This window comes from Xyrauchen texanus, chromosome 11 (genome assembly GCF_025860055.1).
Source record: "Xyrauchen texanus isolate HMW12.3.18 chromosome 11, RBS_HiC_50CHRs, whole genome shotgun sequence".
Taxonomy (NCBI): domain Eukaryota; kingdom Metazoa; phylum Chordata; class Actinopteri; order Cypriniformes; family Catostomidae; genus Xyrauchen; species Xyrauchen texanus.
Window position 1 is genome coordinate 21,654,397 of NC_068286.1, and position 19,935 is coordinate 21,674,331.

General features: G+C 36.8%; 2 protein-coding genes across 7 annotated transcripts in view; both read right to left on the reverse strand.

Annotated features, from left to right (window-relative positions):
• The window catches only part of LOC127651285 (GRB2-associated-binding protein 1-like), a 149,068-nt gene extending 147,725 nt beyond the window's left edge, over positions 1–1,343 (reverse strand). For all 6 annotated transcript variants that reach the window (XM_052137049.1, XM_052137050.1, XM_052137047.1 and 3 more), the window contains exons 1-2: positions 879–1,343; positions 662–783 (exon numbers count right to left, since the gene is read on the reverse strand). In XM_052137049.1, the coding sequence (XP_051993009.1) occupies positions 662–733 (72 nt within the window). In that variant the 5' untranslated portion in view covers positions 734–783; positions 879–1,343. The remainder of the gene's footprint in view (positions 1–661; positions 784–878) is intronic.
• A 1,776-nt stretch (positions 1,344–3,119) lies between these two features.
• On the reverse strand, positions 3,120–19,426 carry LOC127651624 (ubiquitin carboxyl-terminal hydrolase 38-like). Its single transcript, XM_052137550.1, has 11 exons — positions 19,281–19,426; positions 17,913–18,642; positions 15,163–15,298; positions 14,693–14,822; positions 11,787–11,888; positions 11,224–11,382; positions 10,780–10,973; positions 10,461–10,554; positions 10,196–10,302; positions 7,913–9,200; positions 3,120–5,828 (listed from the first exon to the last, which is right to left on the reverse strand). The coding sequence occupies exons 2-11, from the start codon at positions 18,592–18,594 to the stop codon at positions 5,667–5,669; spliced, it is 3,054 nt and encodes a 1,017-aa protein (XP_051993510.1). The 5' UTR covers positions 18,595–18,642; positions 19,281–19,426; the 3' UTR covers positions 3,120–5,666.
• Positions 19,427–19,935: the final 509 nt, after the last annotated feature.

Genomic DNA, 19,935 nt, shown 5'->3' on the forward strand with positions numbered 1-19,935 from the left:
TGATAGGTAGTATATTTTCAAAACACCGGCCCTGTCGATTTCCAAAGACACATACCTTGACCAAACAATTTTGGTTATACAGAAGTAGAATATTAAAATAAAAGTAGGTTGGCAACTTTTGCACGAGTAACTACATCATGCACTTTTAGATTCGACATATTTCACTGCTGTGTTAGCAGGTCAAAGGTCACTTTCCATCAAAACAACAGACATCATTTAAATTTATATTCACTAACTCCCCCAAAACACACACAAACAAAACCAAAGTTCTCGCATAACACAGGGAGGCGTGCCACAAAGAACTGATTATGACGCCACAAGAAAATCTTGCACATTCGCTGCGTTCTCGAAAACAACAATTAGAGTGCCATCGCCAAACAAACCGCGAAAGAAACCAAAGACTCTGTTCACACACACGCACGCATATATATATATATATATATATATATATATATATAGGGGAACTGAACCATATCTGACTATTCGGGTTGTCAGCATTTCAGAAAAAACACGAAGCAATGGCTAAAGCTTTAACAGACTGCTCCTGGGCAGTTATAAACCTGCGGTTGTTGGAAAGCACAGATTTGCATAAATCTTGCGCAAACAGTTCTGCGTTGGCAACAGTATCGGTCCATTTGATTAAGACAATGTTACTACTTACATAACGCCGTAACTTTTTTTCAGGTGGAGACTTTCTGAGCCACCCCGAGTACACCACATCTCCTCCGCTCATTTTTGTGTCGCCTTTCGGGAAAAGACGCGCCTTAAGTTTCTACTTTCCACCTGCAAAACATCAAAGCAAAGTACCAAAACATGAGGTGGGAGCTGCGCCGAAGTGATTTACGAGTAATAATGTTAAAACAACATGAAAATAATACCGTCACTCCTGGTTTCCAGCACGTCCACACGGGAATCGCTTCCCCACAGCGACGCGGCTCCTATAAACTCTTCTGGGTTAAATCCTCTCCTCTAGCGAGATAAATCAATCACAGTGTTTTTAAACACAGCAATATCCGTCTATGGTTTAGTCCCCTTTAAGTTTACACACTTTGCTGTTGTAAATAATCCGCTGTTTTCGTTTCCTTTCCACACTAAACGCAACGAGGCAGCGAGTGACACTCGCCAAGTTCGGCGCAGTGAAATTTTTGCTCGACTACCTTATTTTAAAGTAAAAGAAAACATTTTCCTTGGAAATGTACTTGTTTTTCCACCACATTATGGTCGCATCAGCGCTGAAGTGCTTTTTGAACTGGAAATCCTCCCCGGTCGACGACCTTCCCTCCAGTTTTACTCCCCACGGTTCCTTGATGATTGACAAGCATAAACGACGCTACTTTCCCTAAACTCAGCCTCCTCTGGCCTGTGGAGGCAGGGAGAAGTCGGACAAGACGGAGAATAAAAGCACATTACATCATGGGAAATGTAGTCTTGGAGTGTTGCCCCGTCAGAAGGAAAACACTGGCACCGTGGCTCGTGTTACACAGGGGTCTGAATCGGAGTAAACGAATCCCTTATGCATGCTTGTAATAAAATTAGCTTGAGGTGGGATTAAGACTGTGATAAAGTGCATTGCGGAAGACTAAACGTCTCGATGCCTAATAGGCATGTGCAGACTACACTTACCAGAAAACACTCACAATTCCACCGACCATATATCAAGTGGCAAAGAGAAAGTTGAGTCTATTACTTTAACTATCCAATTTAGAAATATCAAACTGTGTACATTTTGAATTCGGTGTACTCTTAGCCATATATGTTACATCCAAAGATAGAAAGGTAATTTCTTCCATTCTGTTCCTATGTCATCAGGACAATTTATGGTATTTATAGCATTTCATTTGAACCGATTATGCCTTTAATGAACCATTTGAAGACTATTTATAATTTTACACATTGCTGTGGATCTAAAAGTCATTTTCATTTATACATTTTTTTTAACATTAATTTGTACTAAATAATCAGATTTATCATGCAATCATTTGTAATTAATGTGTCAAATTAACACTGAAAATGGAGGGGTTTTATGTGTCCTTTCACTTATTGTCCACCCTGATATGTCATGATACTGTGATCTTGAATTGAAGATCTGTTATTAAATGACATCACACTCTGGAGGAGACTTTAGCCTTTCAGCAAAATCATTTTTCAGTTCTTAAAGTGCGTAACGCACCTGTTTCATTTATTTTGTGATGATGCTCATATGTAGACAATTCTCTCTGTTCTAGGAATATACAGTATATAGAAATAATACAACTATTATGCTTAAAGAAAAAAATATTATGGTCAGTTAAATATCAGTTTAGCTAGATATCATTGACAGTCATTGGCTTATTTTACACTATGATTGTCCACCCTGTTATTGTCCACCAGCCAGGGTGTTGTTATCCACCCTTACTCAACTCACATAGGAGGACTGTCATCTGAATTTTATCTATAATTTTGTTTATGACCTGTATGATTTATAAAATCGTTAAAGATACTTGTAAAAGTACTGTGTTTAATTTTTCAAGTTTCAAAACTGAATGGTGTGTGAGAGAGATAGATTGTGTATCTAAAAGTGTAGTACACGGTACTAAAGTTTATATCAGAGAATTACCAGCAATATAATGCGGAAATGTGAAAAGCAGTTTCAGAAAAGAACTTACAAGTTTGTGGGATTGGTATCTTTGGAATGTAATTGTAATGCTAAATGCCTTACTCAGTTATCTCTGAAGCTTTGTGCCTACTCAGAGCTCTGATTTGCAACTCTGTGCTAAAGATGGATTTAGTCAGCTTTTTAGCCTATAATCTTTTGCATGATTTCAAGATTTGGATAAAAATAGTTTACAGATAGAGGTGCATTGACATTCCAGTCTGCTGGAGGAAGTACAAACAAAGAAGACTGCAAATCAAGATAAAAACCCTGGGCAGAAAAAAAATGCAAGGAAGGAACATTCTAGAGAGAAACAACTATTCATCTCTATGGAAAATAAATATTTTAACTATAATTAACAGTAGAGCACATAAAAAGGAAATTCAGTACTTAACACATGCATTACATCTTAGGTTAAGGTTCACTGATTCTTGAGATAAGGGACAAAAAAATGTATAACATACAAAAGTCTTTATTTGATCTTTATTTTAAAAATGAAGAAATTCAGTATAATAAAAATACTGGAAAAGTTCAATCTAAAGGAAATGTGCATACATGAGGCATTCATTACTTATATATATTTTTTATCATTTTCATTATATTTTTTTTAAAAGCATGCTCTATACCTGGAAGCACATGTAACTTAACCTGTCCTCAGCAAGAGTGTTTAAAAATGCTACAAATTCATAAATATAAATATCAAATGATGATGACATGAAGTTCACCAATAGTGGCTCTTCCAGGAGCAATGACCAATAAACATGTAGAGACAGTGCTCAGAGTCACTCACACAAACACTAAAGACCATCAGGGTAACACATGTGAAATTTAAATAATGCATTAAACATTAACTACATTAAATATAAAACAGAACACCCCAATGTACGTAACTGATATTAAAAATAAGAAGAAACATAACTATTCCCATAAAATATAATGAAATATGTTGGGTCTTACAGGGAATTGTGGGAATGCCCGATTATTGTAATTGTAACACTGTAATTTTAACAATAATTTACTGTAAAAAGTACATGTACTCTTTTGTTAAACATAATGTACATTTTTACCATAAATTATACAGGAAAATCGTACTTTTACATCTAAAAACTTTTAATTTGTTACAACATTTTATTGTAAAAACTACTGTACTGTCTTTTAAAATATATTAAAATACTGTATATTTTCCTGTTAATATTCCTGTACAAATTTTACAGTATTTTACCATTAAAATTACAGACATTTAAAATGACTAATCATACAGCTTAAGTTGTAAGGAAACCACTTAGAGCCAAAAAGAAAGGGTATGAATTGTTTACAGTTGTGGATTTAACACTTTATGATGGCATTTCACAGTGACATTCAATGTAACCATAATTTACATTAAACAGATGGACTCAAATACATGATGTTATAACTAAATAATAAATTTGTCAACTTTTGTTTACATTTTATAATACCATTATCGGCTAACATTATTATAATATAATTATTATTATTAACAAATTTACCACCCCCACCTTGTAACATAATAAATTGTCACACGTCAGTGGGAGTGGTCTAAATTGTAGCAAAGATATGTGTAGGTCTCAGTTGTTGAATAATTGAGGGTCATTGATTTTACCAAATGGTCTTAGAGACAGTATGAGTGGTACAACACTGCAGTGCCCATGTTGTAAAGCTAATGGCTCTAGATAAGATTGAAGAGCTAAAGGTACCCCCATTTGCAAACCGCAAGGCAGGCTTTGCAACATACATGTAATTCTCCAAATAAGAAATGTGCATCTACAGGAAAAAGTACTGAACCACATCCTTAAGTGTCTGCGCAGTTTGGACAGGAAAGTCACAAGCTGATGTAGTAGAGCAATGATGTTGTACTGAGTTTATCTGGACTGTGCTGAAGAGCAGAAGTATTGTGCCAGGGTTCACCCAAGGACAGGAGCGTTCTGAGTGTGGTGGTTCAAACAGAGGACACAAAGAGTGGAGGAGGGAGGCTTATGGATTGATGGCCACAAGGTGACTGACAAAGGTCTCCTGCTTTGATAGTAAAAACAGACCTCAGCTAGATTACATAGTCTCAGAACATGCTTGTGCTATTGATTTCCCGTACCATATTACCAGGCATAACACTTGTTTAAATGCTGCTTTGGTGATCAACTAAAGCCACTGTGTGAATGCCTCTCTCTTAGTGTATTTGTCCTGAAATCAAATGTTATTATACAACCCATTTCTCTCCAGTAACTAATTATACCATGAATCTTTTTTAATATATTAGAGATCTTTTTTTATATACTGAAATTACATGTTTGATTTAAGCCAAATGTTCTGTGATAGGGACTATGGTTAATCAAAACAATATATTTATATTCGATAATAAAATTAGACACTGTTCAATGATATGTCTTTACTATAGGGCAAAACATCATAGTGACATTTTAACACTGTACAGCAAGATCAAAGTTTTTTTTCTTCTATCCAGTCAAATAATTCTGTATAATCTGAAGTATTAAAAGGCACATCAAATCAGCTAAAATGTTAATTGTAAAATGTAAAAGTCAAAACTAAATTCCCTGAAATAATAAAATACCAATTATATAATTTATTAAAAAATAGCTGTAACTGTAATTCACAATTCCCAAACCAAAAATTGGAGAACGTCCAAAAAATATTCATGCAAATAGTTATTTGTATAGTTTGATTCAAAAAATATTATTTTATTTTCCTATAATGATGTTTTATGTAGAAGTGGAACCATTCAGATTCCAAGATGAGACCAAAATCATTACTGTACAAATGTATTGCATGACTGTTTCAGACCAGTAGTATTGAAAGTGCTCCACATAATGTAAAATCAACAAATAATTAGATATAAAGAGGAAAATGCATGCACACCAGAAAAAAATTAAGACTAATCTGTTCTGAGATGGCACACTTATCCAAATTGTGGGCAATTAAGACACAAAATGGAGTCCAGTGTGGTCAGTGAGACTGTTCAGTGCTCTGAGGGTATGTCTATGACTCTTTTTTTTTTTTTTTTTTAGAAGACGAGTCTGCTGATGGTATTGAAGCCTCCACCTCCACCCCCACCTGAGGGTCCACAGCTGCCAGGAGGCTCATTGTCATCAGAACCATTGGGCCGAAATGAGCAGGAAGCTGAGGTCGCTTGGAGAGCCCGAGTTCTAGCATTAAGCTCCTGCTCCTGAAGAAAAAGGAACAAAATTTAGTTCTTCACTTACTCTGACTACATTGATGATTGAATTGCTCGCCAAACAGGTCCTCTGTGGGATGGGTTTATAGACCATTTCAAGAACTGTTCATTGGTAATATCAAGTGACATCATTGTTCCATGAACATTTCCTGCTTATCAAAACAGAGATTATTTAGCGTAGACAGGCCACTAATATTAAAATAAATGGGACAAACTGGAATGCCCAATGGCAGCCAATGGTCAACAGATGTATAAAGGAAGTCTCACCTCACAAGTAAAACAGTTATCGCTTTTAAGATACAGAAATCACCTGTCAATCAACTCGAGAACGCATGTAGCTATACAAGACAGTAAAACTGTGTTTTTTACCTTAATCTGAGTTAAAGAAGCACAATTTATTATACTAGTTGTGATGGCACGACACGCCCATCCCGTGGATCATCGCCGCCCGCGGTGACTTTTCCCCGTTTGGCGGCACATGATGGGGCTCACCTGGGGCCGGTTGCACCAGCTATACGTAAGTTACAACTTAGCCTATTTGTAGCATAAATGGGCACTAAGACACAATTTACACAATACTTATTATTTGAACATTGCCATTGAACTTAGGTAGAATATAACCCTACGTATAAACTAAATATTTACGGAAGACTCCAGGAGTAACGAATGGAATAAAAAAGCAGACTGATATTTTATGACATCAATTAGCTCATGTTTTGCGTGACAGGCATAAATCCTTTCGACATACAGTATGATGTTGTCATTTACACGCGTTTACATTTATGAGGGAAAAAACCATTCAAACGGTGCAGTATTCAAGTTTCAACACATTCAAAATATATATAGGATATTAAAATGAATACATGTCTATTTTTTCAGCCTGCATTTATTAGAATATTCATTTATCAGGTATAGAAGGTATAGCACACCGGCCCGGGAAGCCAGGCTGCTCGAGTGAAGCTGCAGCCCCACCATGCCTTGAACCAAGGAGGGGAGCGTGTCGTGGCCGTTGTGACCCCGCACACTATAACCAGGACCTTCACCTGTCTTCACTACTCTTCCTTCACATAGCCCTTTCCACTACAAAGGCCCCAGATTCCCCTTTGTTTTAGACATATTAAATAAATGCCTTTCCGAGGCCTGACGCCACACCCACTGTGTCTGTCTCTGGTTCACCCCGACACGTGTTCTCAGCGTTTACTGCTTATTTGAAATATGTTCTTTTATTGTAATCTTGACCAACTGTTTTGGAGATTTCGGTCTTTCCCCATTCAAGTAGATAGGAGCTGCACTTTCATGACACTTGTTTAAATAGAAAAATAGTTGCCCAAACCACCCAAGAGCGTTCCAAATAAGGCCGCCGAGTGGACTGACTTACCTTGAAAAAAAGAGACATTTTTGAAAGGATCTAGAAATACGTTTGGACCATACTATCCCTTTGTTTTTGTTTACATTCTTGAAATGGTCTATTGAACCCTGAAAGGAATATTCCGGGTTCAATACAAGTTAAGCTCAATCGACAGCATATGTGTTATAATGTTGATTATAACAAAAATGAATTTTGAATCATCCCTCCTTTTCTTCTGGGTTACAGTGAGGCACTTTCAATGGAAGTGAATGGGGCAAATTTTTTTTATGTTAAAAAACTCACTGTTTCAAAAGTATAGCCACAAGAGTCAAGACATAAACAATTTGAGTTATGAGACATGATTTTTTACAGAATCAATCTGTGCTTTTCTAAAATTATATTTCTGAGAATCACATTTCTGCCTTTAAACACTACAAAAAATTGGCCCCCATTCACTTCCATTATAAGGGCCTTACTGTAACCTCGATTGTTTTCTTTTTTTAAATAAATAAATACAAATTCTTAATATATATAAAATAACACATTTAATTCTATAAACAAGGATAAACTAAAAAAAATAGAGGCATCAGAAGTTTAAGCAGTGGCAATTAGAGCCAAACAAATTATACTTTCAACTGAATTAACCAGGGAAAAGAACACAGGACAGTGAGTGTCTGTTTGATGACTGTTGCTTTATCCAGCATGCATAAAGGTAGAATATTCCCACCTGTAAGAAGAGTTTGTTGTCTTTGGTTATGGCATCCATCAGCTCTTTCTGCAAGGGTGGCTCTCCACTTAGTCTTGAGCCATTTATGACTGTTCCTGCATTGCTAGGTTGTCCACTTACTTCTTGTTTCTTATAGATCAGGACATAGGCTGTGTCCTTAGGGAAGTGACTTGTGACATTCTGCAATGACTGAAAGTTTGTAAAAGTCACTCGGCTGTCATTAAACAAGAACCAGTCCATTGACTTGCGGTCAGCACACCCTATGTCTTCCTGAGGGACTGTTGAGACCTCAGATAAGCTGGAGTTTCCTAGAGCCTTAGGACACAGCTGAGCTACAAAACCATCAGTACTACTCACATTCCTTCCATATGAGTAGTAATGACCACTCTCGGAGGACATACCAGAATGCATCACAACAGAACTCAGAACATACGGCACTGACAGCACCTCAGAATCGCAGCAGTTTTTCTCACTTTTAGTCCTGCTGTCTTTTTCCCCCTCCTCTTTCAGAGAAGGCTTGAGCTTCTTGGCTAGATTCTCACCACTTTCAGGAGAGTCCGATAATGAGGATGCGGCTGAAGTTGAGGAAGATGATGAAGCAGAGCTACCATGTTGGCATAGAGGCAGGCACATGTGCAGCGGGATGCCTACATTGTCCAGGATCTTGCGACGCACATGGCACGTGGCATCATACGAGAAGCGTAGCAGAGTCAGAATAAGATACTCAGGTGCTTCCACCACTCGCATGACCTTCTCAGCCCTCTGCAGTGAGCCGCAGCATTCACAGAAGTAGCAGTTGTCATTCTCCAGGGTTTCTGGAGCCAGAAAATAGTCTACTAAATCTGGCACAGACAGGGTGGGCTCCACCACTGGCCTTTCCATCCTTGTTCCGGCACCTTCTTTTAAAGAGCCCTCAGAGCATTCACTGCCTCCATTCACGGCCCCTTGGCAGGGCCCCACAGTGGAGGAGCCTTTGTATTCATCAGTGGGGCCCTGTGGCTGTGACATAGAGGGGCAGAAGGCAAGGGAGAGGTCTGTAAATGGTTCCTCTTTTTCTGATAGGCTGCAGCACTGCAGGCAACGGATGGCTGTTGAGAGTCTACCACCAAACATACGCTCCACTAGAGTGTGACCGTCTCCCTCTGCTACTACAGGATCTGAGTGTGATGGGGCATCAGCAACCTGCTGACTTACAGCATTGTGAACAATTTCAGCAGAAGGGGGTGCAGGTGCAGGTTTTGGGCTGGTCACCTGAAGGGCTGAGAGGGTCTTCTCTTCTTCATGCAACCTTAACATCACAAAAGTAGACATAGCAAAACTTTATGGATTGTGTTATAGTATGAATAACAAACAACTCCCCCTGCTGTTGTAAATAAGAAATGCATTGAGTATTTTATTGTTTTCTGGTTGCTGTTTTTACCTTGTTTTGAGAGAGTAATCTAAAAACGACCTCAGTTTAATGTTAAGCTTTTAGAGAAAAACAGTATGTCTAGAGCAATGAAAACAACTCTTACACAAAAAAATAGATCAAGTTTTTTCCTCCCTAGGTAACCATAATGAAAGAAAATAGTCATGTTTCCATCCAAGTTACAAATTTAATTTATGCGCAAAATTTGATTATTGCAAAAACAAGACAAGCTCAATTCCATCCCATGCGTTTAAGAGAACAAGATATTCACTTCTGGTGAAATAGGTGCAAATTAAAAATTAAAATGCAAGTTGAAGCCACTGTGACTCTTTTATTAAATGTAATGAATTAACCAGGGGTTTAGAATGCACCGACAAAATGCTGTGACAAATTTCATATTTGTTAGCATTATGTTTGGAAGCAGATGCGTGCCAGACAGTTCTTGGAGGTAATAGTAGCCAATCATTTTGAAGATTTGTGTTGATGGCTTGGTGTCTGGTATTTCAAAATAACCAGAGTAACATTTGAAATACTATGCGATGATATTCGCTGAGTGAATTGAGGCAAAGTCACAGGACTTTTTTGATGCACATCTACAGTATATTCCTATATAAATTCTATAGTAATATATTCTGTATATAAGTTACCATCTAAGTTTATGCACGTCTTCTTATCGAATGCAAAATTATTTACCTCAAGCAAACGTTTGTTTTAAATGTAATTTTTTATGCGCATTTTGGAGATTTTATTTGCATCTTGATATTTCCATTCAGCGTTTTTTTATGAAACATACCAAAATGTGTGTAAACATATGGGGATGGAAACCCAACTAATGAATGAAGGGATGACGACCTGTAGCAATTTTCTGAATTTACCTGTCCAAAAGAAATCGCAAGTACTCTGAGCAGTCTTGCTGGGATCCAGCAGTAAACCAGGGTGGTCGAGACACCTCCAAGAAACTCCTTGGTGAATATGCTGCTCTCTGGTGGATAGACATACATACATACATATATATATATATATATATATATATAAAAAGATGATAAACAATTACCAGGAGACATTCCTCATACTCCCATTCTGGGCACACATACCCAGAAGTTCTTAGAGCACAACATTCGGAAAAAAAGAAATACAAACCTGTGTGTGGCCTAAGAAGGCAAACAAAAGCTGAAGTTTCTTCATAAGAGTGTTGCTGCCATTCAAAGGCAGTGACAGAACATGTCGTCTGAAACTTTTAATGAGATATAATGCTCAGTTGTCAGAAAAGAGAAACATCTTCAATTATAAGCACCAATTAAAATGTGAACATGTTACAACATTGTGTTTACATGCCATCATTAAAATCATGTAATTACCAAGTACTGTCAAATGCATATGGATGGCTTACATTCCAGTTGGAAATCAGAAATCAGCTAATAGACAATAGATCTCAGAATACAAAACAGTACGATCTTACTCTGTAGCCATGAATAACATCTGGATGATACTGTTCATGTAGCAAGTGTTGCCCAGATTCACAAGTCCTGTCTTCCCTGTTTCTGATTTGCCTGTGAGCTGGAGCAGACCCGAGGCAATTGAGTTTGATTGTGAGGTCCAGGCACTTTGGTTGAGAACAAATTTGATTTTTTCCTCACTAGGTTTAGGTAGGTCCTAAACAGAACCATCAATGGATTAAGTATAGAAACATTATCACTGATACTAGAATAAGATAATGCATAGAAAAATAGATTAATATAATTACAATTATAATTTATAATATTAGGAGTAATCACATACAGTACAAGGAGACAAAAATCTTAATCAATTGAATGATATTAAAACTAATATTCCTTTGTTTTATAGACTTTTAAGTTAGTTCATGAGAGATTCCCTGCAAACACTTTTTCTGTCTATATCTTACTTTAATGGATTCAAGAATGCTGTCATAGAGATCTGGAAAGCCAGAATATTGGTACATCATGCAGTGGATGAGTTCTGTGAACTGCAGAAGAAAGGTTTTGCTGTTGGAAATGCCATCATTTTTCAAGGACTGCACCAGTGGGACTATATGGGGAACTACCTGTTTTAAAAGTAAGGAGAGATATAATTAACAACACAGTCACATTTAAATAATTACAAAGTAATGTTATTAAAAGGCTGAAAAAGTACTGAAAACTGCAAAGATACTACATGCCTTTAGAAAGTTTTAACTCATTTGATTTCATTTAGCAACATGTGTCAACAGTAAAAAATATTTATAGATGTTTGACAAAAGAAATACAAATTGAGAGTGTCTAATAATATTGCAAAAAGCAACTTTAAATTGCTTTTTGCATAAGACTAATCTATGAAAGCTTTATGAAGCTTTGAGCCCTTGCAATGGGAAAATCTCTCTTTTTGGCACAAATGAGGTTTAAAGCTAGGGAATTGAGGAAGGAACAGAGAAGCAATGCTTTGATAAGTTCCAGTTTATGGTGGCCTTACTAAGTGGAATGCTTCAGGAGAGTGCTGGAAACTAAGCAGCATGTGTGAAAGAACCACCAGTGCTCCCTGTCTCACAATGGGATACCAGAGACGATTAAAGACCTGTAAACAAACAAACACACACACTCATACACATAAACACATATGGTTAGAAGTAGGAATGGACATTTTTTTGGTATTATCTTAGATACGTACTCTTAACGCTTAAAGGAACAGTTCAGCCAAAGAAAAACAAGAACAAAAAAAGAGGTCTTATTTACTTACACTAATGTTGCCCCAAAGCCAAATTACTTTTTTTGTTGTTGCATGGAACACAATAGGTTAATTTTGTAAATGTCTTCACATTATATATTTGTGAATCGTGACAACAAGCTCATTTCAAGCTCGAAAAAGGACCACAAAAAAAGTAACAAGTAATCCATATTCATGCCCTATATACTGTTTATATACATAATTACAGTAATGTGTATAAGTTTTAGTTAGTTATTTGCAAAATGTGTAATGAGGATGTTTCCAAGAAGAATGTCATGAATAATAGTTATTTATCAATTGACTGCCATTTTCAAGGTTGTTGGCAGCAAGTTCTCCAAGATGCTTGGAACAAACTATCTGCCAACAACCTTGAAAAAGTTGTATGTATTTAGGCTGTCTCAATTGTTTCTGTCTCTTCATGCAATCCCAGACCCAATGATGTTGACATCGGGCTCTGTGGGGGCCATAATATCTGTTGTTTTACTCCTTGTTCTATTCTATTCATGTCTTTTTTTTTTTTTTTTGGTCTTTCGAGGTTGACAAACCAGAATCACTTATTCACTTGCATTATATGACAAATAAACCCTGTGAAGACTTCTTAAAACATAATCCATTGGTGTTCCACAAAAAAAGTTATAAGAGTTTGAAGTGAAAATATAGATAGTAAATAAAGATAAGATTTTCATTTTTGTGTGACGCGTTCCTTTAACACTTACAAATTTAAATGCAAGTTAAAATACAAGTTAAAAAAGTTTATGTGAAATTATGTTTTAGGCACAAAAGTCACCCTTATAAATTAATGGTTCAAAATAAACTACATTTAATAGCGTGCTTTTATTTAGAAATGAATGACAATATACATTAATAATAATTAAAAAAAACATTTCACAAACAATTATTGCACTCACCTGGGGCTTACTGTACATAGAAACCAATTAGAAAAGTATATTGCCTCAAATAGGTTAATGTACATATAAGAACTCTGTGTTTATATTTACTATTATGTCTTTTTTTATTACACATGTTCGTATTCAGACAAACAAATGGTGCAAGTCAGCTTTTTAGCTTGTTAACAACAAGCAAAGCCTGTCGTTAAAATAAAAAGCATTATGGCAACACAGAGGTTACAGGAACACACAGATTGTAGTTTGATAAGTGAAATAGTTTCAATTCGAATCCATTTTCTAAGTTTGTTGTGTTTTATTGGTTGACTAATTTGTTGCAGAGCAAGTACTCGACTAGTCGATTACTCGTGCACAACATTAGACAGAAGCAAATCTTTGGCAGGTTTAACCAACTGATTCTTTGGTATCAAAGATTACATTCTGTTCTGCACAACTTTCAAATACCTAAAACTAGGGCTGAAACGATTAGTCGACATTATCGCAATTTCCGTTGTCGAATAGTCTGTAACATGAGATCAAACTATAAAACTAATGATAGTGTACGAGAGGAGCACTGCAGCTCATGCCTGATTGAGGAGAGGAAGAAAACAGCTCATAGTCCAGACACACTACAAACAGCTTCAGGTGATGTAAATCACAAAGTATGAGGGACTTATGCAAACATACAAAATAATACAGAGGTACTCTCAATGTGAAATAAAGCGGAGCCAGAGCAATAAGTCTGTAAGTCACTTGAAGTGACCAGATCTCAGTGGGAGAGATTGAAACTGCATCCCGGGTGATGCACACTCTGGCGCGGAGATGCTCGTCCCTCGCGTGCGCACACTTGTTGCAGCTAGATTATAAGGTGATGGCTTAAGCCGTATTGAATAATATATGTGTCACTGTGTGTTTCTTATCGTAAAGAAAATCAGCAATACGCAGCTTTATCAATAAAGAGAGTTTGTTTTTTGTGAGTTAAAGATGGATTTGATCGAAAGACAAAATATGTTTTTACATTGAATACAAGTATATTTAGTCTTCACTGCACTGGCAAAAGTATGTAAATAAATGTATTGTTAGTAAGCATGTTTAATAAAACATTTTAACTAGGGGCACTGTTACGTTTGGCAGACGAGGAGTGAGGATCTATAAGCGGGTTTATAGAGCAATAGTGGAAATAAACAGACAGGAACAAATGAAACAACCACGATGGGAAAACTGAAACTAAAACATGAAAACAACGAAGGAACACGGACTGGGTAAACACGGCAGGATGAACACGGCAAGTCAGGAAACAGAGTAAACATCGGGACCTTCAGAGACATCAAAACAGTCAGAACAACGAACGACAAGGGAATGGAGCAACAGCGGGGTTTAAGTACACAGACACATGATGATACAAACGACAATCAGGTGCGAACAATGACAGAATGATGAGGACCGGGAAACATGGTGACGGTGACACGGAAAACACGGGGCAGACAACCAGGGATCGTAACAGGCACAAGTTGAATAGTCAGTTAAGAGCTAATGATTAATCGTTGCAATAATCGCCTGAATAGTCAAATAATCTTTCTAATAATCGTTAGATGAATCGATTATCAAAATAATCATTAGTTGCAGCCCTACCTAAAACAGAAAATTATATTTAAATAAAAAAAACAAACGTCTTATTCTCCTTCTTTTACACTCTAATGTGGTTATTGCTGATTTTTCTATCAATTTCGAACTCCAAAGCTCCTTTTTAATGAGCAAATATTCACAAACCTGCTCAATTTTGAGTAGTGTGACATCTATGAGGATGGTAAATTTTTGAACAGCAGCCAGTCCCTTTAATAAAGCAATGACCCAGGTGTCCACATGATTGGCCAGAGGCCAAGACAACCAGTCAATCATCCTAAAAGCGAAAACCACAGAGAGAGAGAAAAAAACAGGGTCAGGGCAGGCAACAAATAAGATAAAAGACTTATACATGTAAAAGCATCACACTGAATAAATAGTCAACACGTTGACCCCAGCACTCAACCTACAATACTACACAATAACAGCCCATTTAAAAGTTGTCAAGCCATTATGAGCCTTGCACTCACCAAATTATTTGCATAAATGCAATTACAACACACTTAAAACGTACAAGAAGGGGTGAAAACAACATTACGGCAGATTGATCAAGGACTCTTTTAAACACAGACACACAAAATACTATTCACATGCTTCACACACACACACCGTCTGACCTGCAGAGTGCTTGTGTCATACTGGCATCTTTGACGTTCTGGTCAGTGGTGAGGCTTTTGATGAGGACTGTGATCATTTGCAGAGGGATGTGCTGAACCAGGCTTGCTAGAGCAATTGAGGGTTCAAATGAAGGATCTGCAATAACAACAAAAACATCAATCAATGATTGTTTGCGAACATTAAATTTTGCTTTGAGGTTTTTTTATTTGCTAACTCATCGCTTCTGTCAACTTAGCTCAAGTTATTAGTGCCACAAGAAACATATCTATGCAAGCAAGATACAAAATAATCCAGAATAACAATTGTGAAATGTAACTGATACATAGCAACAAATTATATATTTGAAAGGAGCACAACAGAATGGGTCAATCTCGATAAATGCTTTTCAAAATTTAACTACATTCCTGCCACAGCGTTTTGAAACACAATCTTTAAGGGAAGTGACCCAGTTAAGCCCACCCAAATCTAAGTTTTACATGTTTTCTTATAGAAATGTTAACATCCTTCAGAAACAGAAAGTGAGTATTAAATCAAAGATTAATCCCTCACCTAAACACTCATGTTATGTTTTGTCATAAACTGACAAAATTAAGTAAATTCATTTAATTGGAAACGTGAAAAGTCTGAAGTGTTCTTTTCGGAAACATGTGAACCATTTAAACCAAAGAGTTTTCTTGATAAGCCCACTATGCTTAATATCTGAAATAAAATAAACATCTTAATTTTTAAAACTTTTTAAATTTGGACCTCAAACATACCCACACGAAACTCACGACAAGCTTTAATTATATTTGGACAGTTCTTATTTTTTCTCTGCCTATTTTCTCCCTGCAATGAAAATAGATTCAGTAATTATTCAGGGGTTAATGGGAAAAAACAACAACAAAAAAACAACAACTATATTTGACCGCGAGTGCTGCATGACTCAGCTATTTGTTTATGACTCCCTCTTGTTTGGATGTTTTATTATCTTGCTTGCTTGCTCTCATTCTGTTTGGAATGTCTGTTGGATCACACTCCTACTGATACCGTCACTCTGGACTATACAGTGTTGACTTGGGCTCTGTTGTTAATTGTAGTAAGTATTGTGTTTGTTGTTTTGCTTGTTTAGTTTACATGTACTTTTATGTTTGAGCACTGGCTGAATGCGCTATATGAAGTAAACATGTTTTTATTATATTAACTTGGTCACAGTGTCATGCGATGTCATCGTAGTGCCCATGAGGGGGTAACCTTCTCCAAGCTTTTATTTGGTTACTGATATGACTGGAGTCTTCATCTCATGTGAGTGTACATTATTTTCAACATATTTCTCAAAAATGCTATTCATATCTTTGTGTAAAATTTTTTAATAAGCAAAAACTTAGTGCACGTTTAATGACATATTAAGCTACAAGATCTCAATCTTGTAACCAATCAATATTAGCCCATTTATAAGACTTGATCCTCAATCCATGTGAATAATGACAAATGCACAAGTATTTATCATCATAATGCTGGTTATACTGCTATTTTTTAGGAATGGGCATTGTCGAGTAATTTTGTAGTCAGGTACTCTAAACTCTAACCTACAAAAAATTAGAAATCGATAACTCGTAAATTAACATAGAAGATAAAAATAAAAGGTACGACATGAAATTAAATATATATATATATATATATATATATATATATATATATATATATATACATTTTTTCATGAATGTAACCAAGAATGGTTTCAGAATAAGTTAACTTCAACAAAATTTGCATATCTATAACTTTATAAACTATAATCACGTGGTCTGCGCGTTCACTGGCTTGTTCTATCCTCTGCGCTTCCGCGTTCGTCACTTCTCACCGGTGCTTACACTACGCCTACGTCATGCGCCGGAACTGGACTCTCTCATGAATGTTTGGAAGGCTGTTACAGGAAGCCAGTGATTATAGTTTATAAAGTTATAAATATGGATAATTTACTTACGCATCGTTTCGCTTCAGAAGGACTTTATTAACCCCCTGGAGATGTATGGATTACTTTTTTGATGGATGGATGCATTTTTTTTTTTGCTTCAAAATCTAAGATACCATTCATTCCGAATATAAAGCTTTGAAGAGCCAGAATATTTTTTTGTATAACTCAGATTGTGTTTGGCTGAAAGAAGAAAGTCATTTACAACTAGGATGGCTTGAGGGTGAGTAAATTATTTATTAAAATTTGTGGGTGAACTAACCCTTTAGTTGGAGCTGCAATTTTAATCTTGAAATATCCACTTGTCTTGGTGTTAAATGAAGGCATTGCATGACAAAACTATCATTTTTTCACTGTGCAGAGTGAAAATGTGTTTCACTTAGTTTGAAGAGCATAATGTTGCAGCAGTGACAGACTCGACATGAGTGAGAGTCTGTGACAGCGTGCGCAGCTGTGTGAACTTCCGCTGTCGTAAAAGTCCCAATCAATAATATCTAAATTACGCATGAATTAAAATAAACCCAGTAATGTAACAACAGAAACACTGTCCATTGTGACAAAGTAAAAAAAAAAAAATCATTAGAAATGTACTTGAGTGAGTAAAAAGTACCCTCTTTAAAACCTACTCTAAAGTTATTTAAGTAATTGTTCGGAGTTTATGTAGTGTGTTTCTACCCACCTCTGCCCAGATGTAATCACATTATGCCACAAATGCTGTTGATTGAGCTTAATTTGTATTGAACTTGAATATAACTTTGAATTGGATATGTTGTATTGGATATGTTGGAGCATCTTGACCTGTGGAGGAGATGATAGCAAACACTTCCTGCAGTGAGGGCAGCAGCATGGTTGGCTCAGACTTCCAGATGCCCTGCAGTAGTGCGCTCACCCTGGACACCTGGGTCACATATTCCCGCAACTCTCGCTCTTCGGTGGCAGTACAGTGGAAATATGCGAAGGTGCGCACAAGCTGATGACAGAAGAGAACTCCTGCCTTCTCTCGTGGAACACACTGAGGGAAGTCCGTCAGTATAATGGCTAACTTAGCACAGATTGCTGGTTCTGGTCGCTCACAGATGATGCGCAAGACCTCCGTTTGAAGCTGAGGTGCAAGATCTAACACAGCCGGGCAGCTGATGAGCAACCGTAAGGAACCGTGAAGAAAGTCCAAGATGACAGGATCTCTTCTGTCCAAAGAGCCGTAGCCCTGCTGAAGGAGTCCAAACACATACTCTTTGCTGAAGAAGCGGGCAAACTCATCGCGGTGGTAACGTGCATAGGCCTCCTGCACTTGTAAGCCAACCTGTCGCTGAAAAGCATCCTCCCCCAGGAGAATAAGGCGGGTGGTGAGATGGTACAAGGCCTGGCACTGCTCGTCTGTCACCTCCTTTTCCGCAGCCTCCATCACTTTTTTCACTATGGCCCGCTTGACGGTCACGGGGTGGGAGGAGCTGACCAGAGCCTCCAAAATCTTATCCATGATTGGAATGTATTGCACCACAGAAAGGTTAAAGGGATGGAGCTGTAACTACAGAAGAAACATGAGTGAAGCACTGGAATATATATTTCAATTAAGTGGAAATAACGTTCAAGTTAAAAATAATACCTCTATAACAATCCTAAAAATAACAATTTCGTGTATATGAGCGGAAATGTCAACTTGCATAAATCTGTAATCTATCTTACCTATGTAAACAGTGTCTGACTAGATGTGATGGAGAAGCTCTGCAGATAAAAAATAGCAACGGAGTTCTAACAGATACGTGTTACTTATATGTTATTAGCCTAATCAGAGTGTTATATAAAACAGTAATAACGTGTCGTTCACACTCAACGAACAACAGCGCAACATCTTTCTCTGAAGCTGTTTTTAATACCAAACTGTTCTGCTAACTACCTTGCTAGCTAGCTACCTTTGCTAATAGAAACAGGAGCAATGAATTCAACAAAACCTCTGGTAACACGACACATTAAAGAAAATAAATAATCGCTACTGTTAATAGGTTAAATCATTTGTTTGTTTCTATCGCTTGTAAAACAATATCACTATCTGACTGACTCAGGAATCGAAACAAAGCACAAAGGTGTAACAGCACTGACTTAGCAAAAACAAATGTCTCCCTTTCCTGTCCATATTAAAAGAGCACAACAATCACAGACACTCACCAAAGCTAAGCCATTCCGAAATGTATCGGTGTAGAACTGGAAATAAGTCACAACAAACGCCGTAGTTTATTTATTTTTTAATCACAATAATGTTGTGAGCTTCTTGATAAACGCGACCTTTTACAATCAGCTGTTGGAAAAACAAACGTAATCTTCGCGCGCGCTGAAGCTGTCAGGACCCAAAATATGCGTCTAACACATTGCCATAAAAACACCTCTGCACTAAATTCACCACCATACTGTTTAACCGCTTTGTCTTGATGGCTTAATGTAGAGATTTAAAGTTTGCATTGACTGGAAAACATACGTTATGTAAAACATCACTTACGAACATAGGGAAAATGGCAACATTTGTTCTAACCAAAGAAGCTAAATAATTTAAACCTCATACGTACGTATTCTTCGTTGTGACAATGTGATAAAAATTGACTAATCAAATAAAATATTTTAAAATTATCACTCTAATATCTCCAATATTTTAAAACATGTGATATGTACATAGAAATGTATGCTATGTGTTGCACTGTAGATAGAATGTTTTTTGTTGTTGTTGTTTTTACTGTCTCTTTTATAATAGTTTCAAAACATTCATGATTTGTCCTCAATATCACTGTCCATAGTCTTTTGTACTATAACGAACAAAAGCCAGCTTCTT